This window comes from Oncorhynchus keta, chromosome 10, assembly GCF_023373465.1.
Source record: "Oncorhynchus keta strain PuntledgeMale-10-30-2019 chromosome 10, Oket_V2, whole genome shotgun sequence".
Classification (NCBI taxonomy): domain Eukaryota; kingdom Metazoa; phylum Chordata; class Actinopteri; order Salmoniformes; family Salmonidae; genus Oncorhynchus; species Oncorhynchus keta.
The window spans coordinates 73431120-73456770 of NC_068430.1; the positions used below are offsets into that span (position 1 = coordinate 73431120).

At 46.4% G+C, this 25651-nt stretch overlaps 1 protein-coding gene across 2 annotated transcripts in view; it reads right to left on the reverse strand.

Moving 5' to 3' along the window:
* Nucleotides 1–640: 640 nt before the first annotated feature.
* The window catches only part of LOC127932337 (paralemmin-3-like), a 28614-nt gene continuing 3603 nt past the window's right edge, over nucleotides 641–25651 (reverse strand). For both annotated transcript variants that reach the window (XM_052527911.1, XM_052527910.1), the window contains exons 2-4: nucleotides 7309–7360; nucleotides 6115–6195; nucleotides 641–782 (exon numbers count right to left, since the gene is read on the reverse strand). In XM_052527911.1, coding sequence (XP_052383871.1) covers nucleotides 663–782; nucleotides 6115–6195; nucleotides 7309–7353 — 246 coding nt within the window. In that variant the 5' untranslated portion in view covers nucleotides 7354–7360 and the 3' untranslated portion in view covers nucleotides 641–662. The remainder of the gene's footprint in view (nucleotides 783–6114; nucleotides 6196–7308; nucleotides 7361–25651) is intronic.

Here is a 25651-nt window from a genome sequence, read left to right on the forward strand (position 1 = left end):
TAGCCCTATGCAGCTAATGTAGTGAGTATACAGGTAGCCCTATGCAGCTAATGTAGTGAGTATACATGTAGCCCTATGCAGCTAATGTAGTGAGTATACAGGTAGCCCTATGCAGCTAATGTAGTGAGTATACAGGTAGCCCTATGCAGCTAATGTAGTGAGTATACATGTAGCCCTATGCAGCTAATGTAGTGAGTATACAGGTAGCCCTATGCAGCTAATGTAGTGAGTATACATGTAGCCCTATGCAGGTAATGTAGTGAGTATACAGGTAGCCCTATACAGGTAATGTAGTGAGTATACATGTAGCCCTATGCAGCTAATGTAGTGAGTATACAGGTAGCCCTATACAGGTAATGTAGTGAGTATACATGTAGCCCTATATAGGTAATGTAGTGAGTATACATGTAGCCCTATACAGGTAATGTCGTGAGTATACAGGTAGCCCTATACAGGTAATGTAGTGAGTATACAGGTAGCCCTATACAGCTAATGTAGTGAGTATACAGGTAGCCCTATACAGGTAATGTAGTGAGTATACATGTAGCCCTATACAGGTAATGTCGTGAGTATACAGGTAGCCCTATACAGGTAATGTAGTGAGTATACAGGTAGCCCTATACAGCTAATGTAGTGAGTATGGGGTATATAATAGGAGATTCCTACTTGTCTATGTGTTGCTCCATCTCCTGGGCCTGGGAGCCCCACAGCGGGGAACGAGGCTCTGAGGATGTGGGGGAAGAGGGGCCGTCCATCAGCCACTGGTCTCTAAGAGACTTCCTCTGGATAGAGAAAGAAAGCGCGAGAGAGGGAGGGAGGACACAGGGAGAGAGAGAGGGAGGGAGGACACAGGGAGAGAGAGAGGGAGGGAGGACACAGGGAGAGAGAGAGGGAGGGAGGACACAGGGAGAGAGAGAGGGAGAGAGGACACAAGGAGAGAGGACACAGGAAGAGAGGGAGGACACAAGAAGAGAGGACACAGGAAGAGAGGGAGGACACAAGAAGAGAGGACACAGGAAGATAGGGACGACACAGGGAGAGGGGGAGGGGGGACACAAGGAGAGAAAGAGAAGCATGTCAGTCAACATTGTCAACTTCATAGGCATTATCCAAATCATGCACTCCTACTCCTAGTCTTTAAATCTGACAGGTTTGTCTTCATTCTCACACACTATTGTTATGGTGTCAGCCGGTGGCTGTGACCTTTAAACCTCCCCATCCAATCAGCTTAGGTCACATCTCTCTATTAGACCTCATTCCCCACTCCACTTCCTTTCAATAACCGCTCAACAGGTGTCCCATCCCTTTAACACTCCAATAAAGCCCTCAGCAGGTGTCCCATCCCTTTAACACTCCAATAAAGCCCTCAGCAGGTGTCCCATCCCTTTAACACTCCAATAAAGCCCTCAACAGGTGTCCCATCCCTTTAACACTCCAATAAAGCCCTCAACAAGTGTCCCATCCCTTTAACACTCCAATAAAGCCCTCAACAGGTGTCCCATCCCTTTAACACTCCAATAAAGCCCTCAGCAGGTGTCCCATCCCTTTAACACTCCAATAAAGCCCTCAACAAGTGTCCCATCCTTTAACACTCCAATAAAGCCCTCAGCAGGTGTCCCATCCTTTAACACTCCAATAAAGCCCTCAGCAGGTGTCCCATCCTTTAACACTCCAATAAAGCCCTCAGCAAGTGTCCCATCCTTTAACACTCCAATAAAGCCCTCAGCAGGTGTCCCATCCCTTTAACACTCCAATAAAGCCCTCAGCAGGTGTCCCATCCCTTTAACACTCCAATAAAGCCCTCAGCAAGTGTCCCATCCTTTAACACTCCAATAAAGCCCTCAGCAGGTGTCCCATCCCTTTAAAACTCCAATAAAGCCCTCAGCAGGTGTCCCATCCCTTTAACACTCCAATAAAGCCCTCAGCAGGTGTCCCATCCCTTTAACACTCCAATAAAGCCCTCAACAGGTGTCCCATCCCTTTAACACTCCAATAAAGCCCTCAACAAGTGTCCCATCCCTTTAACACTCCAATAAAGCCCTCAACAGGTGTCCCATCCCTTTAACACTCCAATAAAGCCCTCAGCAGGTGTCCCATCCCTTTAACACTCCAATAAAGCCCTCAACAAGTGTCCCATCCCTTTAACACTCCAATAAAGCCCTCAACAGGTGTCCCATCCCTTTAACACTAATAAAGCCCAACAGGTGTCCCATCCCTTTAACACTCCTTTCTAAAGCACTTGCTCACCTCTCCTTATCGATTTAAGATTACTAGCCTGTTACCCAATCCAATGCTTTAAATGCATGAGGGGGAGTGAATGAGTGCACACTCTAACGAATTGGGACACAGGGTCTCTCCTAACCACTCCCTTCCCCTCCCCTCTCCTCTCCGCTGGCCCCCTCTCACCACCTCAGCTGAAGGTGAAATGCACAGCAGAGCACTGACAGGAAGTCTGCAGAGAGCACTTCCCCTGTTTCTGTCCTTTAACAGGTCCTCTCAGAGTGCCAAAATGTGTGTTTGCAGAACACCTCCCTCTAACCCAACAGGACTAATCCCATCCCTCAATTAAATGCATTGTTTTCTCATTCTAAAAACACCTAATCAAGAGGGCCAGACGTTTGATTGGTGGGTAAAACCCAGAAACACCTAATCAAGAGGGCCAGACGTTTGATTGGGGGTAAAACCCAGAAACACCTAATCAAGAGGGCCAGACGTTTGATTGGTGGGTAAAACCCAGAAACACCTAATCAAGAGGGCCAGATTTAAGATTACTGCCCAGCTTACACCAATCAATGAGGGCCAGGGTTTGATTGGTGGGTAAACCCAGAAACACCTAATCAAGAGGGCCAGAGGATAAAACCAAATTGAGGGCAGACAGGGGGTAAAACCCAGAAATCCTAATCAAGAGGGCCAGACGTTTGATTGGTGGGTAAAACCCAGAAATACCTAATCAAGAGGGCCAGACGTTTGGCCCCCTACCTCATCAAGAGGGCCAGAGCTTTGAAGGTGGGTAAAACCCAGAAATACCTAATCAACAGGGCCAGAGTTTGATTGAGGGTAAAACCCAGAAATACCTAATCCCAGTTTGATTGGTGGGTAAAACCCAGAAATACCTAATCAAGAGGGCCAGAATTGTGTTTGGGTAAAACCCAGAAATACCTAATCAAGAGGGCCAGACGTTTGATTGGTGGGTAAAACCCAGAAATACCTAATCAAGAGGGCCAGACGTTTGATTGGTGGGTAAAACCCAGAAATACCTAATCAAGAGGGCCAGACGTTTGATTGGTGGGTAAAACCCAGAAATACCTAATCAAGAGGGCCAGACGTTTGATTGGTGGGTAAAACCCAGAAATACCTAATCAAGAGGGCCAGACGTTTGATTGGTGGGTAAAACCCAGAAATACCTAATCAAGAGGGCCAGACGTTTGATTGGTGGGTAAAACCCAGAAATACCTAATCAAGAGGGCCAGACGTTTGATTGGTGGGTAAAACCCAGAAATACCTAATCAAGAGGGCCAGACGTTTGATTGGTGGGTAAAACCCAGAAATACCTAATCAAGAGGGCCAGACGTTTGATTGGTGGGTAAAACCCAGAAATACCTAATCAAGAGGGCCAGACGTTTGATTGGTGGGTAAAACCCAGAAATACCTAATCAAGAGGGCCAGACGTTTGATTGGTGGGTAAAACCCAGAAATACCTAATCAAGAGGGCCAGACGTTTGATTGGTGGGTAAAACCCAGAAATTCAGATAAGTAAAAGATGTGATGGGTCCGTACTCCAAAGATGTCGCATAAACCTTATTACATTTAAAGATAAAATAATATGTATTTTCACTGCATCAGGGATAGAGTACACAGACGTTTCAGCTTTACAGTGTGTAGGTACTGAAGACGGCTGCAAAGACGAAACATCTGTGCACGCTATCCCCGACGCAGGGAAAATAGTCATATCTATTCTTGAAATACAGTAAGCTTTATGAGACATCTTTTTGAGTGCGGACACCCTCACAAATTTTTGCATAATTAAGAAATACCCATCGTCCTCCAAGAGTGGCTGAAAACAAAAGTCCACCTCCTTCCCCCAGAGGACTAAAATCAGATCAGGTTACATGATTATAACAATTAGAAGGCTATAGCACCTCTGTTGAACTGCGAGGCAGCAACTTTATAGGCGACTTTTACACTACCTTCAGAGTATGCCGCTTCAATGAGTCTGTTCCCTTAATAGACGACCTCTTTAAAACGGTCCATTTAAATGCATTTCACTGAGTGGACTTTGCAGTTAGCATTGCGTGGCTTCTTCTTATTCATGTTAGGCCACTTTAATAGCCCTTTTAAAGCTGGGGGGTGATAACAGGCTGTAATTGACCTCTGAGGAAGTCTAGAGACCACTGCTGGTGACAGCCATTGAGAGGTCAATACTACCTTTACCTCTGAGGAGTACAGAGCAGGGTTTGTTCCTTCGGTTGTCGACACAGTACAGTTGCAGACAAGAGGCGTTATTGTAGGCTAGAAGTTAGCCAACCAAAAATGGTGGTTTATGCAAGTTCGTTACAATTTAGCCTCATAAGGGTGGTTGGGGGAATCATTCTTGGAGGTGGATCCAGATAGCAGACTAAGGCTGACCAGTCACCTGAAACCAGATTCTCATTGGGTGTACACAAGCACACAGCAAGAATTTGAGGAATGCGCCCCAGGGCAGTGGGAACGCCAATCTGGAAGTGGTGTGAAAACAATGGAGCCGTCCAGTGCAGAGAGCAGAGCACGTAAACACACGCACACCATTCTAGCGAAGGAAGGACAAACCTCCGTTTCAGGAAGGGTGTGTGTGTTCTCAAGTAGACTAGGAGTGTTGTTTGGAATGGAGTTTGGAACTGAAGTAGGCCCCTTGCTAACAAGCTGGAATGAGTCCGTACAGAGTTTTGGCGGAACAACATTATGGCTACATTCTACATTTGTGGGGAAAGATGAATGAGTGTGGGGGTTCTGTCCAGTATCCACCACCATATTCACAGAGAGCCTGTGTGTATGTGGTCACTTTTCTGGCCATTTGACGTTACACTTCAGAATAAATAGTCCTACATAGTGAGAGGGGTGACGGGCCGGGGACAGTGAGAGGGGTGACGGGCCGGGGACAGTGAGAGGGGTGACGGGCCGGGGACAGTGAGAGGGGTGACGGGCCGGGGACAGTGAGAGGGGTGACGGGCCGGGGACAGTGAGAGGGGTGACGGGCCGGGGACAGTGAGAGGGGTGACGGGGCGGGGACAGTGAGGGGTGACGGGCCGGGGACAGTGAGAGGGGTGACGGGCCGGGGACAGTGAGAGGGGTGACGGGCCGGGGACAGTGAGAGGGGTGACGGGCCGGGGACAGTGAGAGGTGGTGACGGGCCGGGGACAGTGAGAGGTGGTGACGGGCCGGGGACAGTGAGAGGTGGTGACGGGCCGGGGACAGGAGAGGTGGTGACGGGCCGGGGACAGTGAGAGGGGTGACGGGCCGGGGACAGTGAGAGGTGGTGACGGGCCGGGGACAGTGAGAGGTGGTGACGGGCCGGGGACAGTGAGAGGTGGTGACGGGCCGGGGACAGTGAGAGGAGGTGACGGGCCGGGGACAGTGAGAGGTGGTGACGGGCCGGGGACAGTGAGAGGGGTGACGGGCCGGGGACAGTGAGAGGTGGTGACGGGTCAGTGAGAGGGGTGAGGGCCGGGGACAGTGAGAGGGGTGACGGGCACAGTGAGAGGGGTGACGGGCCGGGGACAGTGAGAGGGGTGACGGGCCGGGGACAGTGAGAGGTGGTGACGGGCCGGGGACAGTGAGAGGTGGTGACGGGCCGGGGACAGTGAGAGGTGGTGACGGGCCGGGGACAGTCCTGGAGGGGGAGGGCCGGGGACAGTAGGAGGGGTGACGGGCGGGGACAGTAGGAGGGGAGGGCCGGGGACAGTGAGAGTGGTGACGGGCCGGGGACAGTGAGAGGGGTGACGGGCCGGGGACAGTGAGAGGGGTGACGGGCCGGGGACAGTGAGAGGGGTGACGGGGTCGGGGACAGTGAGAGGTGGTGACGGGTCGGGGACAGTGAGAGGTGGTGACGGTCAGACCTTCAGAGTGTGTGTGTGTCACCTTGAGCTGCTGTAGCCTCAGCCGCTCCTCCTCCATCTCCCTCTTGGCCCTCTCCTGTTCCTCCTGCAGACGACGCTTCTCCTGAGAGAGAGGGGAGAGAGCGAGAGAGAGGGAGGAGAGAGTAAGAGAGAGGGAGAGAGAGGGGAGAGCAAGAGGGGGGAGAGCAAGAGAGAGGGGGGAGAGCAAGAGAGAGGGGGGAGAGCAAGAGAGAGGGGGAGAGCAAGAGAGAGGGGGAGAGCAAGAGAGGGGGGAGAGAAAGAGAGAGGGGGAGAGAAAGAGAGAGGGGGGAGAGAAAGAGGGGGGGAGAGAAAGAGAGAGAGAGAAAGAGAAGGGGGAGAGGGGGGGGGGAGAGAAAGAGAGAGAAAGAGAGGGGGGAGGGGGAGGGGGAGAGAAAGAGAGAGAGAGGAGGAGGGGTGAGGGGCACGAGAGAGAGAGAGAGGATGGAGGGGTGAAGGGGCCCGAGAGAGAGAGGTGGAGTGATAAACAAAGAGGAAGAAAATAGGAACAGAGGGAGAATAAAGAGAAAACAGAAAGAAGAGGTGAAGATGTAAAAGAAGGAGGAGAACACCTGGTCAAACCTGTCACACAGGAACCCTCACCATAGAGAGGTGGTCACCCTGTCACACAGGAACCCTCACCATAGAGAGGTGGTCAAACCTGTCACACAGGAACCCTCACCATAGAGAGGTGGTCAAACCCTGTCACACAGGAACCCTCACCATAGAGAGGTGGTCACCCTGTCACACAGGAACCCTCACCATAGAGAGGTGGTCACCCTGTCACACAGGAACCCTCACCATAGAGAGGTGGTCACCCTGTCACACAGGAACCCTCACCATAGAGAGGTGGTCACCCTGTCACACAGGAACCCTCACCATAGAGAGGTGGTCACCCTGTCACACAGGAACCCTCACCATAGAGAGGTGGTCACCCTGTCACACAGGAACCCTCACCATAGAGAGGTGGTCACCCTGTCACACAGGAACCCTCACCATAGAGAGGTGGTCACCCTGTCACTGTGTCTCCATGGAAATACTGTGGCGTTGTTTTACTGGGCTGAGGGAGGCGGCCTGGTGCGACACACTGCACTATGGGTAAATTATTCAGTAGCTACGGACAGACAGCGCAAGGAGCAGTGCTTAGTTTCCATGGGCCTGTATGTGTGGTTGTGTGTGTGTCAGGTGCTTGACTCACAGTGATCGCCTGCAGTCTCTGTTGGTACTTCTCTGCCTCGTCCATCTTCAATCTGTGTGACAACAAGTTAAAGGTTATAGGTCACAGATATCATTTACCTTAGGAAGTAGTTAAAGTGCTGCTCTAGGAACAGTTTAGCCTTTAAGAGCACAATTAATACAGTTATATGGAGAGGTGGGGACCTGATCCTAGATCAGCACTGACCCAGAGATACCTGGAAGCCTTAGTTGTTTATCTGGACGTTTCTATCTAGCTTGTGTTGTTTCACATTACGTATCCCTTGTGACATGGCCTCAGGCATCACAAGGCAAATGACTGTGTAACTACATGTTTGTATCCTCACAGCTGACACACAGCGGGACAATATGACTAGCCTGACTTGGTACGTATGAACACAGCCTGGAGGATGTGCTGTACCCGCCAACCTTTATTATAGAGCCTTTGTTTCCTACAACGTAGAAACAGATCATATATGCCATTTAGCAGACGCTTTTATCCAAAGCCTGCATACATTATACATACAGGTGGTCCCAGGAATTGAACCCACTATCCTGGCTTTGCAACATCCATTCTCTACCAACTGATCTATAGAGGACCAGGAGATATATTTCTACTGTGTAGAAACAACAGTGATATTTCCTACTCCCCAAGGGAATACTGGAGACTAGACCCAACGCACACAAAATGATCAAGTCCACTAGAAAAACATGACAATCACTAGTTTATACCTGCGATCTGGTGTAAAAAGCAACCAATCCCCACCTAGCCTTCATTCTTCTACACACAGTTCCCATCCTCTGCTCCAAGCCTTAGAAAACTCCCTGATACCTCCCTCAAACCCCAACCTCCCTGGTGTTTGGAGGCATTGGGGCTATGGACAGCTTATAACCAGCTTATGAGCCTCCGTAGGGACTACGCCAGGTCTCATGGGGAGCCAGGAATAGCAGTGAGGAGATAAACAAACCGTCTTTGATGAGGAGCATTGTTGAGCTCCCTACAGACCGAGTCTGATAATTAGATACAATATGATGATACGCAGCAGAGAGAGGGAGAGAGAAAGTTGGAGAAAACTTGCGCAATGACTTCGTATTAGTCCAAGAGGGGTGGTGATCTCCTACATGCTTCTACGCCACATGAGGGCCAGTGTGTAGACACTCCTTCCAGACCAGGTCCATACGCACTACACTGTTAACTCAATGACATTTACTAATCAAATTGTAAGTGTAGACTAACAGTGAAATGCTGACATACAGTTCCTTCCCAACAATGCAGAGAGAGAAATAATAACACAAGGAATAAATACACAATGAGTAACTAATATGTATATGTATATAGTGTCTGTTACAGTAGGTGAGAAACCCTGTCTTATGGACCCACCACACTAGCTAGCGGTGGCTAACGTTTATTTGGTTGGCATGGCTTCAGTGCAAACACTCTCAGAGCCTTGGTGTGAAACACACACAGTGTGTAAAAGGATGTATATTTGCCCTGTGGGAGGCTACATGGTTTCTGCTAGCGTAGCGATAGCCCTCGCTGTGGGAACAGGTGGTTGTATAGCAGGGGCAGTAGCGCATCTTAATCACGATGGGCCCAGGTGCCCCAAAACAATTACGGGCCCCTACCACCACCCATATTTCCCTTAAAATGTCAATGATTTTGTTGGTACGGCTGTGTGTTAATATTACTAAGCATTGTAACAGCAGAGCAGAACCTAATCTAAGGGCACATTTGAAACTTTTACCAGAGAAGCCGCAATATATCCAATATATTCAGCACAAATACAACAAAAAGAAAATCATTAAAATAACTATTTTATCTGCAAATAATAGGCAATAGCCTATATTATAAAACATAAGTATATAGATCAATCTCTTGACAGAAACACAGCTAATGACCCAGGACATGTTCGCTGAAGTCGTGCACGGAGGCAAAACTGACATACCGCTATTTCAAATGATCTGCCTCCTGCAGAGGCCGATAGCAAAAACACCAGCAAATCAATCAAGAGGAGCATTCAAACAGATGTCTTAAATGGCAGAATGTCTCTTAACGGTATATGATACGCATGTGCTTACTAATTATTCATATAGCCTAGTTAAACGTATAGGCTATGATGACAATGAAATGGCTCAGTGGCCGTGCACCAAAACATGGTTTCCTTAAGACAGATCGTGCATAGTCGTAGATTGACAAGCAATGTAGATTCATCTCAATAAATCTGGATTTAAATAGGCTGTCTGGGCAGCCTGCCCTGTACAAAATATAAGCTTACTCACTCATTTGATTGACATTCGACGGGCCTTGCGCTCAGCGAAGTCATTGACTAAGGCATTCAAATCCATGGTGCCGGCCCTGGTGATTTCAGAGGACAGAACAGCCAACCCACTCAGTCTCTCCTGTCCCATGCTGCTCCTCAGGTATGATTGACTTGTTTTCATTTTGGAAAAGGAGCACTCAGCACTGGCTACCGTTACAGGCAGAGTCATGAAAAGGAGCATTGCTGTAACTACTTCCCAAAATGTGACTGAATTGTAATGCACAATCCTGACCAGGTCTCTCAGCGTAGTGTGCTTGGCTATTTCCTTCTTACAAATAGGCCCTGAGAGAGAGTAATTGGCCAGGGAAGCTTGCTGATACATCTTTGCTGTGATGTTCAGCCAGTCAGGCCTGAGGTCTCGTAGAGCGCATCATCATCTGCGTTGGCCAGGGTCGTGGATGGATGGATGGAGTCAAACAGACTCGACGTTGCCCGCAGACTTTTAAATCTGTTTGACAGCTGGTGGATAACGATGTCAATCTTTGCATTAAAGTTGTTGACTCTAAAACTACTCTCCCCAGAAGACAGTCGCTCGTCCTCGCATAAGCACATCAAAATGACACCTCGCCTTCCTCCTCGGAGTGTCTTCAAATGTGTTCTGAGCTCCCCATTTGTCGGCAAGGGTCTTAGCAGCGACTTTGGCATTCACAGAATCCTGTAGGAATCCGGACAGGACCTCTATAATGTCATTGAGTGGGATGACTGCCCTGTGCAGGCCTGTAGCATTTTGGAGATGACGTTCACATTTTCTAAACCTTAGGTCTGGAGACTAAAACCATTTTCTAAACCTTAGGTCTGGAGACTAAAACCATTTTCTAAACCTTAGGTCTGGAGACTAAAACCATTTTCTAAACCTTAGGTCTGGAGACTAAAACCATTTTCTAAACCTTAGGTCTGGAGACTAAAACCATTTTCTAAACCTTAGGTCTGGAGACTAAAACCATTTTCTAAACCTTAGGTCTGGAGACTAAAACCATTTTCTAAACCTTAGGTCTGGAGACTAAAACCATTTTCTAAACCTTAGGTCTGGAGACTAAAACCATTTTCTAAACCTTAGGTCTGGAGACTAAAACCATTTTCTAAATCTTAGGTCTGGAGACTAAAACCATTTTCTTTTTCAGTGCTGCTGCATCATCCCTCTCATCCTTCTTGTTACTTAACAGCACCGTCTCGGTGAGGGCCGTCATCACGTTCTCACATCTGTATCTCAGGGCGTCAAGGGACTCGTATCTAGATGACTGTGTCCCACCCGCTGGTGGTTTTAGAGTTGCATTGTCTTTTCTGATGCAAAATCAAATACCACTCAACACTTACCATCTCTTTATGCTATGCCCGAAGACGTTGTATAACAGTTCAACAGTATCATAAAACTGTTTCATCTCTGGCACATTTTTGACAGAGTTGTTGAGAATCAGGTTAAGATTGTGCGCAGCGCAATGCACATAAACAGCAAGCTGCTCTTTATCTGATATTCTGGCCGGCACACGCCGGATAGACCCGGCACATGTTAGCAGCTCCATCATACCCCTGCCCACGGCATTTTGAAATATCCAGCCCATTATCCTCTATGCTGCCCAGGATTTTATGTCGAGTCTCCACAAATCCCAAAAACAACTGTGATGGTCAGATCTGTGGTGACATTATTTACATCCCTTATCTCACATAGCGATGAACTTTGAACTTGTCCATAATAGAAAGAAAAGAAAAAAATGGGTCTCCCTGAATGTCACACTTCACTCGCTCTGCGAAGATTTAAATCAGCTCATTTTGGATTTGAGGACTGGGATAGTTAACGGATCCTGAGGTAGTTAACGGATGACAGCAGTTCAATTATACTGAGAAAATTCCCACTGTTGGCTTGCCTCAGCTTTTCACAGTGCCCTCTGAACGCCAAGTTACATGATGCAAGCGTGAAAGTTACATTAATAGGATAGGCGTCCCGCTATCGGCACACCTCGACAACATCCGGTGGAATTGCAGAGCGCGAAATTCAAATTACATAAATATTTAACATTCATGACAATACAAGTGTTATACATCAAAATAAAGATTAACATCTTGTTAATCCAGGCTTTACGGCGAAAGCATACCATCTGAAGACAGCGCCCCGCTTACAAAAGCATACAAACATTTTCAAGCCAAGTAGAAGAGTCACAAAAGTCAGAAATAGCGATAAAATTAATCACTTACCTTTGATGATCTGGTTGCACTCACAAGAGTCCCTGTTTTGTTCGATAAAGTTCCTCTTTATGTCCCAAAAACTCAGTTTTGTTGGCACGTTTTGTTCAGTAATCCACTGGCTCAAAGGCAGTCACAACAGGCAGACGAATTCATCCTAATAGTACCGGTAAAGTTTGTCGAAACATGTCAAACAATGTTTATAATTAATCCTCAGGTTGTCTATTGTCTAAATAATCGATAATATTTCAACCGGACAATAGCGTCTTCAATTGAAAGGAAAAAGAACAAAGGGTGCGCATTTGGTCACATGCGCAAAGGAGCTCTGGTTCATTCCGCATGCCACTTACAAAATGGTCTCATTCTTCCTAATTTTTCAGAATACAAGCCTGAAACAAATGTCTGACTGTTGACATCTAGTGGAAGCCATAGGAACTGCAATCTGGGTCCGAACCCAAAAGAATGTATAGGCATTCAATTGAAAATTACCCACATCAAAAATATCCCACTTCCTGGATGGATTTTCCTCAGGTTTTCGCCTGCCATATCAGTTCTGTTATACTCAGACATCATTTTAACAGTTTTGGAAACGCCAGAGTGTTTTCTATCCAAATCGACCAATTATATGCATATCCTAGCTTCTGGGCCTGAGTAACAGGCAATTTGGGCAACTCAGTCATCCAAACTTACGAATACTGCACCCTATCCTAAAAAAATTAACTAGGCGTTGCGCACGCCTTTCTCCATTTCTGCGTCAAAGGGTGCCATTGAGCTTCCACTGCTCATATACCAAACAGGCACCCATGTGAATCTGGGATGTCTCATGACATGCTATTTTGGATGTTAGATGGCACCAATCTCTCACCCCATTCACCCTCGCATCAGAGAAGAAAGGGGCACTCCAATCTCCGAACAGCCAGCAAGGATCACAATACGCGCAATCTAGCTTGGCCGAATAACATAGCCATGTAAGTGGTAATTTGATTCCAGCCTTGGTTGTAGTGGTGTAGTATGACTTGGAAAAACACCGCCTTTCATCATCTCTTGGGAATGGGCCAGTAGGTTTACACGAGCCTAATGACATGCCATTTAACTTTTGCATCCACACTTGTTGCATAATGCCCCGTCAGTTGGATAGGTAAAAAGGCCATCTGTCCCACTTCCACAGCCGCTACGATTCTAGCCTCGCCCTGCTCCTCTTCCTCCACACCCGGGGATAGCTTGTCCGGCCAGGCTTGTGCTCAGGGTCGTATCCTCCGATATCTGACAACCTGTATCCTCCTCTGTCAAAGCTGCTTCTTCTGGCACGATGGAACAGCTTGGCCTTGGCTCACTTGACCCGCTAAAAGCTGCTGCTGGCGATGAGAAACCTACATCCTCTTCTGGTCCCGTTACATTGCTTGTGCTAGTAAACGGCTGCACTTGAACTGCATCTGAAAAATGAAATTAATTTTGATACCTCCTTTGCTTTCTCATTTTTGGCCTTTTGAGCTCCACTTTTTAAATCCGTAATGTTTTATTCTCGACTTTCTCTCTTTACTCATTTTTACGGCCGTTGTCTCGATAGTTAGCTCAACGATGACAGAAACAACAACGCTTTGGAGAGTATTTGCCCAATGAATCCCAGAATGCATTTCATTATCTTAACATGGCATTGAAACTATTAAATAATATGATTTATTTAGCAAGTTAATTGGATTTATTGTCATCAATACACTAAAATATCACACTGACGTATGTAGTGGCAAAAAAAAAAAAAAAATTTGTTGGTGAAACCATCAGTGGGATCATTTATCATATATCCTACGATAAAGAAAGATCTTCTCGTCAAATGGTAAACGCAATGGACCCGCATCAACAATGAATACTTGGGCACGGTGGGGCGGTATTCAAATGACATAGGGGGCCTGCAGCTCCGGGCACGTCGAGGGCCCTGGTGCGACTGCACCGGCTGAAGCAGGGGGTTAATATGGTTTATATGGAGCATTCTTCCTTTAAGGTGCCGCCACCATGTCGGTCTCTCACAGACACACGGTTACTCAGCAGTAATAGAAGGTTGTGGACGTGTTGGGGGTTGTGTCAAACTCACATGAGGGGTTTCTAGTCAAGTCTCAGATCAAATGATGAGGGTCAGGTTGGGAAAAGGCTAAATCAGTCCATACGGTGACATCACCGTGGCGATCAAACAGAGTTCAGCCACGCACACTGACACAATTACCCCCATGTTGCCGTCGGCGACCGACGCAGCACGACACACTTCAAAGCAATGACTGTTTCTGCTCCATTTCCTCCTGACATTTGGAGTTAGAGGGGGACAGAGACCAGGCTGACCCTGTGAGGTTCAAACAGGAAACACACACACACACACACACACACACACACTTTGTCCATTAGCACAGGTAGAGGTTGTACTTGCTAGTGGAGCATGTCAACACTACCTCAATTAGCGCAGTAATGTTAAGTAAATGTGCGTGTATGGCTTCATTTACATGCATGATGGTTTTAGGGTGCAGACAACAGTTGTACAGTAGTGGCTAAAGCATAAACAGACTGGGATCCTATCCAGGCTATTCCACTAGTACCCAGGGGTTCTGATCTGTACCTAGTAAGCTACTACGAAGGCGTCATGCCATGGGATAAGACAATGGTTTACACTACACTGGAGGTCGTACTGGAGCAATACACATTGCACTGAAGGTTGGGTCATTTGGGAGTGAAGATGAGATCGTAAAGGGCTCACTTGTTGCCATGGAGACAGAGTTAATCCAATCTAGAGTGTGAATAAGTATATTTTAAGTCTGAGCGGCCCGAGGAAGTATTTTACTTTCCGAGAGGACTTCAACAAATCAGAATTATCTGGGCTCTACGCCCCTAGCCTCTGGGAGGAAGTGCAACTGTGCTCGACTAGCCTTGACTGGCTACCTCTTGTCGACAGAAAGGAAGTCCGGTCTGGTGTGTGAATGTGAGAGAGATGTGTTGTGGGGATAAGGTGGTGTGTGTGTCTGTGGGGTGCGGAGGGGGTGGACAGGCGTCAGCATTCAGCATTCCAACACAACAAGACAGCCTTTCAAAGGATGCCGAATAGCACCATGGGCCCAACAAATAAAAATAAAGAATCAAGGCTTCTTCCTCTGTCTATCCGTGTCAGACACATTGCCACAGTCCAAGGCCATTGGAAACTGGCATCGCATCTCTCTCTCTCTGTGTTTGGGAAGAGGGAAAGAACACACACCAGTAAGTGTCCTCCAGACGATCGGCGACGAGCCATCCAATCACAAACACCCAGACCTCACACACATCCCCTGCTGTTGTTATTGGCTGCCAGTCAGGAGTTGATTGAAATAGACCCCACCAATCATAACATAGAGTTCCTGGAAAGAGTCCTCATTCTTTATGTGTGTGAGAAAATAATCAAAGGCAATTCCTCTGTGTGTGTGTGTGTGTGTGTGTACACTCAATCATAGAGTCTGTAGCTTGAGGGGGCGAGTTGATGCAAAGTGCTTTTTCATCACCCATAGATTTTCAGTTCCTCACAGAGGGTCAGTCTGGTAGAGAAATCCTCTTTGTCATAGTTGTGCTGCTGGTTTAGATACAGACACCAACCTAGGAGGAGCCAGATAAATCAATCATAGTGTTGCGAGTGTGTGTGAGAGAGATGAGAGAGTGTGTACGTGACCGAGTGTGTCTGATATACAGTACAAGTCAAATTTGGACACCTACTCATTCAAGGGTTTTTCTTTAAATTTTACTATTTTTTACATTGTATGACATAACACATATGGAATCATGTAGTACGCAAAAAAACAAGTTCAATTAAAGTAGCCACCATTTGCCTTAATGACAGCTTTGCACACTCTTGGCACTCTCTCAACCAGCTTCATGAGGTTGTCACCTGGAATGCATTTCAATTACCAGATGTGGCATGTTAAATTGTATTTTGTGGAATTTATTTCCTTCTTAATATGTTTGAGCCAATCAGTTGTGATGTGACAAGGTAGGGGTAGTATACAGAAGATAGCCTTATTTGGTAAAAGACCAAGTCCATATTATGGCAAGAACAGCTCAAATAAGCAAAGAAACAAGAGTCCATCATTACTTTAAGATATGGTCAGTCAACACAGAACATTTCAAGAACTTTGAAAAAGAACCATCAAGCGCTGTGATGAAACTGGCTCTCATGAGGACCACCACAGTAGTGGAAGACCCAGAGTTACCTCTGCTGCAGAGGATAAGTTCATTGGAGTTACCAGCCTCAGATATTGCAGCCCAAATAAATGCTTCAGAGCTCAAGTAACAGACACATCTCAACATCAACTGTTCAGAAGAGACGGCGTAAATCAGGCCTTCATGGTCGAATTGCTGCAAAGAAACCACTACTAAAAAGGACACCAATAAGAAGAGACCTGCTTGGGCCAAGAAACACGGGCAATGGACATTAGACCGGTCGTAATCTGTCCTTTGGTCCAAATGTGAGATTTTTAGTTCCAACCGCCGTGTCTTTGTGAGACGGAGAGTAGGTGAACGGGTGATCTCTGCACGTGAAGCATGGAGGAGGAGGTGTTATGGTGTGGGGGTGCTTTGCTGGTGACACTGTCAGTGATTTATTTAGAATTCAAGGCACAATTAACCAGCATGGCTACCACAGCATTCTGCAGAGATACACCATCACACCTGGTTTGCGCTTAGTTGGACTGTCATTTGTTTTTCAACAAGACTATGACCCAAAAACACACCTCCAGGCTGTGTAATGGCAATTTGTCCAAGAAGGAGAGTGATGGAGTGCTGACCTGGCATCCACAAATCACCCAAACTCAACCCAATTGAGATGGTTTGGGATGAGATGGACTGCAGAGTGAAGAAAAAGCAGCCAACAAGTGCTCAACATTTTGGGAACTCCTTCAAGATGGTTGGAAAAGCATTCCAGGTGAAGCTGGTTGAGAGAATGTCAAGTGTGCAAAGTTGTCATCAAAGCAAAGGGTGGATAATTTGAAGAAACTAAAATATATATTTGATTTGTTTAACACTTTTTGGTTACTACATGTATTTCATAGTTGATGTCTTCACTATTATTCCACAAAGTATAAAACAGTAAACATAAAGAAAAACCCCTGAACGAGTAGGTGTGTCCAAACTTATGACTGACACTTTATATATATATTGTGTGTGTGATGACAGGAATCTATGGTGTTTGCTTGGGTCAGATCCAACAGCACACTGCCCACTATAATGTCTTTGTGACAGGCTGGGTCAGGGGAATGAAAACACTGCAATTCCTATTGAGCAGTGTTTGTATGTATGTGTATGCTGCAATAGCAGCCCAGTGTCAACAGTGAACAGACTGGGAGTGTGGCAGGGATCACCAAAGAAAACTACAGATCACTATTCTTAGTCATTTATCAAGTTACTCCACATAACAAATGTCTGGTGGATTCAATGACTTCCTACACACACACACACACACACACACACACACACACACACACACACACACACACACACACACACACACACACACACACACACACACACACACACACACACACACACACACACACACACACACAATTATTTCAGTATTGCATCATTATCTGCAACGGTGCTTGGAGTGCACAGTAATGTCATTATACAGTACATGACAAATAACATGTAGGTTAGTGTGGGATGTTTCCTCCTCTTCACAGTGTTGGGCTGTAAGGAGTCTCAGCCCAGGGTGCATCAATGCCCCCTCTGTCAGGTGCTCCTTTGAGTACCGCACACACACACACAATAATGTCTCTGTTTGTCCAGGGGCCGGGCTTCTCCTCCTCCACCGCGCTCTCTGCAATATCCTCCACTGGTGCAGTGGAAACTAAGGTACAACACACACACACCATCCCTTCGCTCACTGCCTACCTGATCCCTCAACCCTGGAGGCAGCTCTCTAAGCCTGGCCTACTGAACACTTCTCTGAGGGGAATTACCAGCTGAACTATCTGAGCTACACTGGCTGTGTCCCAATGGCAACCCATTGCCTACATAGTGCACTACTTTTGACCAGAGCTCTATGGGCCTGGGTCAAAAGTAGTGTACTACGTATGGAATAGGGTGCCATTGGGACACATCCAGTGAATTGAGGGGAGTTAAAAGGATAAAGTACCAGACAAAAAAAGAGTGTAACTTTTGCCATTGATCAGGCATAGAGCTGAGGGTTCTCTGTAGTTGGAGAGTAAGCCATGCTGACTGTCTAAGACTAAGCCATGAGAGCGAGAGAACAAGAGATGAGAGGACAACAACATTCTACTGAGACGGAGCAGGACACGACATGCTGTTGAAACACTGATATGTCTGTGATTGTGTGTGTGTGTGTGTGTGTGTGTGTGTGTGTGTGTGTGTGTGTGTGTGTGTGTGTGGCTTATTTGAGTTATTCATAAGCCATCATATGTCAGGCTCTATATCTTCAGGAAATGTGGGAGTGTGTGCATATATAGAGATGAGACAGGGGTGAAAGGTCAGCATGTAGGTCTCGTATCTAGAACCACTGTTTAAACACAACCTGACAGGTAACACAAATCCCACCACACACGCGAGGTGAAGCACCAGTTGATTGACATAACCAGGAGAGGGGGAGGAGTCAGATAGAGGAGGAGTCGGAGAGACAGAACTGCTGGGTACATTATTATTTCTTTCTTTTCAAGGTTCTTACACGTTTGCTTTGGCAAAATGTTTGACTTTGTAAGTTGCTACACTTTCCATATCAATAAACTTTTTTCTTGAATTTAATTGAAAGTGTCAGAGAGAAACAGAGTGAGCAAGGGAGAGAGAGAGAGCGATCGAGCGCGAGAGAGAATAAGATCAAGAGACTAACAGGGGCCCAGGTTGAGACACCTGTTCTGACAAGACACTCCGGGCTGCCTCACAGCACAAACATGTCACACACACGATTTCCAATTGTCGCCAGAGACGTTCAGATGTTTCAGAGAACCGACATCCCTACTTATTATCCCCTTTGTCATCACTGACTCCATTAGTTAAAGCACAAAATGACATGTCAAACCAGCTCGTTGAATATACACAGGGCCACGTGTATTCACACACGCACACACACACACACACACAGACACACACACACACGCAAAATACAAACAAGCCTAATACAAACAAGCATAACACACCTAAACCTAGCTGCTCACACAGACAATAGGATATGATATTGTATGGTTCTGTCATTTGACCTACTTTTGATCAAACTATTTTGGGCTGTTCTGTAATGAGAATACTGAGTCACCTCCGCCTAACATTGTCTGTGTGCAGCAGCAGCAGCAGTCTCATCCCAGCTCTGAGAGGTGTGACATGTAATGGCTTGCTTCAGTACTTTCCCCTGTTTTGTCTCTGTGTGTGTGTAAAGGATTATAGCGTGTGTGTGTGTGTGCCTGCATGTGTGTGTAAAGGATTATAGTGCGTGTGTGTGTGTGTGTGTGTGTGCCTGCATGTATGCATATCTGTTTAACTCTGAAACAGGTTTGGAGAAAGGTATCCAGGACTGGTTTAATCTGGTCTCAGTTCATCTCCACTGTTATTATTGGATGAAGACCAGGAGCTGTGTTTGCCTTGGGGCCTAGCAGCTAAGCTAACGTGTCTAAGCTAAGTTAACAGAGAAAGCAAATCTAAACTGAAGGACCCATTTCAGACAGGTCACAGTGACTCCTTACCCTACTTCTGATACAGAGACAAAGTCCTAGAATAGATGTGCTCCATCTGCCGGCAGACAGACAACTGCTGTAATGTTTAACGTCAACATTCCTCATTATCACCCAGGACAAACATAGTCCCAGTCCCATTCCAACCGGACAAACACTGTCCCATTCCAAATGGACAAACACTGTCCCATTCCAACCGGACAAACACTCACTGTCCCATTCCAACCGGACAAACATAGTCCCAGTCCCATTCCAACAGGCCAAACACTGTCCCATTCCAACCGGACAAACACTGTCCCATTCCAATTCCAACCGGACAAACACTGTCCCATTCCAACCGGACAAACACTGTCCCATTCCAACCGGACAAACACTGTCCCATTCCAACCGGACAAACACTGTCCCATTCCAACCGGTCCAAACACGGTCCCATTCCAACACGGTCCCACAAACAAACACTGTCCCATTCCAACCGGACAACCGGACAAACACGGTCCCATTCCAACCGACAAACACGGTCCCATTCCAACCGGACAAACACGGTCCCATTCCAACAGGACAAACACGGTCCCATTCCAACCGGACAAACACGGTCCCATTCCAACCGGACAAACACTGTCCCATTCCAACCCATTCCAACAGGACAAACACTGTCCCATTCCAACAGGACAAACACTGTCCCATTCCAACAGGACAAACACTGTCCCATTCCAACACACTGTCCCATTCCAACAGGACAAACACTGTCCCAACAGGACAAACACTGTCCCATTCCAACAGGACAAACACTGTCCCATTCCAACCGGACAAACACTGTCCCATTCCAACCGTCCACTGTCCCATTCCAACCGGACAAACACTGTCCCATTCCAACCGGACAAACACGGTCCCATTCCAACCGGACAAACACTGTCCCATTCCAACAAACACTGTCCCATTCCAACAGGACAAACACTGTCCCACAACCGGACAAACACTGTCCCATTCCAACCGGACAAACACGGATTCAAACACACGGTCCCATTCCAACCGGACAAACACTGTCCCATTCCAACCGGACAAACACTGTCCCATTCCAACAGGACAAACACTGTCCCATTCCAACCAAACACTGTCCCATTCCAACCGACAAACACTGTCCCATTCCAACCGGACAAACACTGTCCCATTCCAACACAAACACTGTCCCATTCCAACAGGACAAACACTGTCCCATTCCAACCGGACAAACACTGTCCCATTCCAACCGGACAAACATGTCCCATTCCAACCAACAAACACTGTCCCATTCCAACCGGACAAACACTGTCCCATTCAAACAAACACTGTCCCATTCCAACCGGTCAAACATAGTCCCATTCCAACCGGACACACAAACATAGTCCCATTCCAACCGGACAAACACCCATTCCAACAGGACAAACACTGTCCCATTCCAACCAGGACAAACACTGTCCCATTCCAACCGGACAAACACCCATTCCAACCAGACAAACACTGTCCCATTCCAACAGGACAAACACTGTCCCATTCCAACCAGGTCCCATTCCAACCAGACAAACACTGTCCCATTCCAACCAGACAAACACTGTCCCATTCCAACCAGACAAACACTGTCCCATTCCAACCAGACAAACACTGTCCCATTCCAACCAGACAAACATTGTCCCATTCCAACCAGACAAACATAGTCCCATTCCAACCAGACAAACACTGTCCCATTCCAACCAGACAAACATTGTCCCATTCCAACCGGACAAACACTGTCCCATTCCAACAGGCCAAACACTGATTCCAACAGGACAAACACTGTCATTCCAACTCCCATTCCAACAGGGACATGGACAAACACTTTACAAACACGGTCCCATTCCAAAGGACAAACACGTCAAACCATTCCAACAGGACAAACACTGTCCCATTCAACAGCATTTCTTCCCATTCCAGAGCAAACATCCCATTGACAAAGCCTTGGGACAAACACGGTCCCATTCCAACGTTGTCCTATTCCAAACAGGACAAACATGTCCCATCTGGTCCCATTCAGACATACCATGGTATCCCACACTGTCACCTCCTGACCCTGGTGTACTGGTGACCCAGCTCAGTGCTGAGGAACTAAGAGTGACCTTTGACCTCAGTTTATGTCAAATCACCAACCTGATCTGGTCTGAGTGGAACCGTTTAAATCTGAGTTACCATGTTATGAACTGTCAAGTAGGCTACCAAACGGACCTAAACAAACTCCTCAGGGTGGTGGGTGTGGCCTAAGCAACCTGAAGCAAACAGATACCATATATTAGACCAATGTCTGATGTCAGGTTGCACCCCCAGACATCCAAACATGGCAGTTGCATTGGTATTTCACTGCTTGCACAGATTAAGTGTGCCCGGCCACGCGAGCACATATCTAACAAACAGTAGGTGATCATGCAAATAGTATTCAAAGGAGACTCCAAAATAAGTCCTTATCACGATGAGCAAACTATCAGCTAATGTTGTACAATGTAGTGAATGATTCTATTGTAGACAAGAGACCATACCAACGAAACTGACTCAAAGCCAAAAAGGAGGCTTAGGTTAGTCCACACCCATAGGACAAGTCAGCCCTTTCACACCATGGCAACCTCTTGGCGTCATGACAACCTGCGGGCAGCTGAAATGCCCATTGATCAAAAACCTCATTCACAAACCAGGCTCCTCTACCTTAGACTGAGTAAGCACACTGCTCTCTCTCTCACACACACACTGCAGTAAAAAGCAGTCTCAAGGAGTCTCTACTATCATTGTTAGATAGCAAAGACAGTTAAGGTTAGATAAACATTGTGACAACCTTAAAATATCCTCTCATCCCTGTCATAGATTAGGTGCCTGGAATAGCTTCCTTAACTAGGGTCTCGGGTAAAACTACTACTACTGGGCAATTCCACAATAAAATGTGCAAAGTTTGGTAACAGAATTACAGTTTGTACAACACAAACCGTACTTCTGTTACCAAAATTTGATTCGTCACTATTCAAGAGAATGTGTTTTTGTGGAATTTATTTCTGTGGAAATTGTTAAAAGTAGTCCTTGTGCATAGAGCTATATGATTTCTCTAACTTTGCAATCATTGGTTTTTGTTTGGCATACATTTTAAAGTGAAAAACCTGAGTCAGAGTAATTTGGGTATCTTGGACTTCCACACACACCAGTTTCATGGGTTGCTCGCTATGATGAAGGGCTAGGTAATTACTAAGAGCTAAACAGCTGACTTTATCATGTCAGAATAGGCCCTATTTCCTTGTTTATACTATCACCCCCAGACCATTTCCTCGACATCAATAATACATGATTTAAAGTGTCACATAATTGTCTTGGTGTTTTATGTGGTCTGTAGTGATGCCTTGCCAGCAGGCGTGGAGGAGGGGTTTGTACTGTGGGGATAGGAGAAAGAACTTCTCAAAAGAGCAAGTTTTTTTTTTGTCGGGTCACTGTCGGATGATTCTAGACCGTGGAGACACACAAAATGTAAACTGTACCTTCTCCAGGTCACACTACCTTCCCGGACAAAGTCAAGACACTGACAAACAAAAAGATTCCCACTTACACATACCACAAACACCTTGGGAGCCTCTAAGATCAGGTACGAAAGACTGACATCACACAGACTGATGAGACAGATCACTGGAGTTGTGTACTATAGTGTAGAGAGCATGGGATCTCTGCTACAGTACTTCTAATGGTAATAATTAGTCAGTGTCATGTACAGGAACTGTTATGTTGTGCAAGTGAGCAGAACTGAACCGGCGAGAAGGAATGAAAGAGAGAAACAGTCAACGATAGAGGAATTGGGAGAAACAGACAACGATAGAGGAATTGGGAGAAACAGTCAACGATAGAGGAATTGGGAGAAACAGACAACGATAGAGGAATTGGGAGAAACAGACAACGATAGAGGAATTGGGAGAAACAGACGATAGAGGAATTGGGAGAAACAGACAACGAGAGGGAATTGGGAGAAACAGACAACGATAGAGGAATTGGGAGAAACAGACAACGATAGAGGAATTGGGAGAAACAGACAACGATAGAGGCATTGGGAGAAACAGACAACGATTTGGGAGAAACAGACAACGATAGAGAAATTGGGAGAAACAGACAACGATAGAGGAATTGGGAGAAACAGACAACGATAGAGGAATTGGGAGAAACAGACAACGATAGAGGAATTGGGAGAAACAGACAACGATAGAGGACAATTGGGAGAAACAGACAACGATAGAGGAATTGGGAGAAACAGACAACGATAGAGGATAGAGGATAGAGGAATTGGGAGAAACAGACAACGATAGAGGAATTGGGAGAAACAGACAACGATAGAGGAATTGGAGAAACAGAGAGGAAAGACAGTAAAATAGAAACAAAGAGGTAGAGAAAAAGAGGCATATATAGAAACAGAAAGAGAGAAAGACATTTAAATAGAGGGGAACATTGTATTAAAGAGAGGAACGGAGAGAAAGAGGGGTAGCGTAGTCACTGCAGGGCAGTGTGTGAGGCATTGAGGAATTTCCCTCCAGCAGACTCGTCATCCATCACCCAGGGGAGAGAGAGATCTCATCACTCCATCTCTCCCTTCACCATGATTTATCTCTCTGTTTTTATCTCCCTCAGTCTTGTCAGTGTGACACTCGCTCTCCTCAGCAGGATAGCAGAGATAAAAATCCAACTGATGTGGTTACACTTAATTCACAGTTTCATCTTTCTTTTGCACCCCTCCTCTCTCCCCCAACAATCTCACACACACATACACCAATATATTTCACACATACAGTATACATACATACATAGAGTATATATACATACATGCAGTGCTGTGAAAAAGTATTTTCCCCTTTCTATTGTTCTAATCTTGTCACGGTATCTCAGTGCATTCAAATTGACATCGATAAAATAGCTTATGCTGACCATACCATAACCCCACCACCAACATGGGGCACTCTGTTCACAACGTTGCCGTCAGCAAAAGGTGCACCTTGTGCTGGGGACAATAAAGGCCACTCTAAATTGTGCAGTTGTCACACAACACAATGCCACAGATGTCCCAAGTTGAGGAAGTGTACAATTGTCATGCTTACTGCAGAAGTCCCCCAGAGCGGTTGTCAGATAAATTAACAGAAAATGATCTACCATAAACTGCCTCTGTTGTTTTAGAGAATTTGGCAGTACGTTCAAACAGCCTCAGAACCCCAGACCACGTGTATGGCGTTGTGTGGGCACAGTTGCACCCCAGCACAAGGTGCCATTCACGTGGTACATACACAACGCCATACACGTGGTCTGCGGTTGTGAGGCTGGTTGGACGTACTGCCAAATTCTCTAAAACAACGTTGGAGGCAGTTTATGGTAGAGAAATTAACAGAAAAGTATCTGACAACAGCTCTGGGGGACTTTCCTGCAGTCAGCAGGACAATTGTACTTCTGTGGCATTGTGTTGTGTGACAACTGCACAATTTAGTGGCCTTTTATTGTCCCCAGCACAAGGTGCACCTGTGTAATGATCATGCTGTTTAATCAGCTTCTTCATATGCCACACCTATCAGGTGGATGGATTATCTTGGCAAAGAAGAAATGCTCATTAACAGGGATGGAGAAAAAAATGCACAAAATGTGAGAAATATTTTTTTGTGCGTATGGACCATTTCCGGAAACTTATTTCAGCTTATGAAACGTGGGACCAACACTTTACATGTTGAATTTGCACACCCACACACACTCGGTGGCCAGTTTATTAGGTACACCCATCTAGTACCATGTCGGACCCACTCCAGAACAGACTATTCTTCGAGGCATGGAAATGTTACTCAATTGGTATCAAAGGACCTAACGTGTGCCAGGAACACCTTCCCCACACCATTACACTACCACTACCACCTGTACCTCTGACACCAGTCAGGGTGGGGCCATGGACTCATGCTGCTTATGCCAAATCCTGACTGCCATCAGCATGACGAATCAGAAACCAGGATTCGTCAATTCAGGAATTGTTTTTCAACTCAATTGTCCATTGTTGATGACCGTGTGCCCACTGGAGCCACTTTGTCTTGTTTTTAGCTAATAGGAGTGGAACCCGGTGTGGTTCATCTGCTGCAATAGTCAAATCCGTGACAAGCACTGACGAGTTCCGAGATGC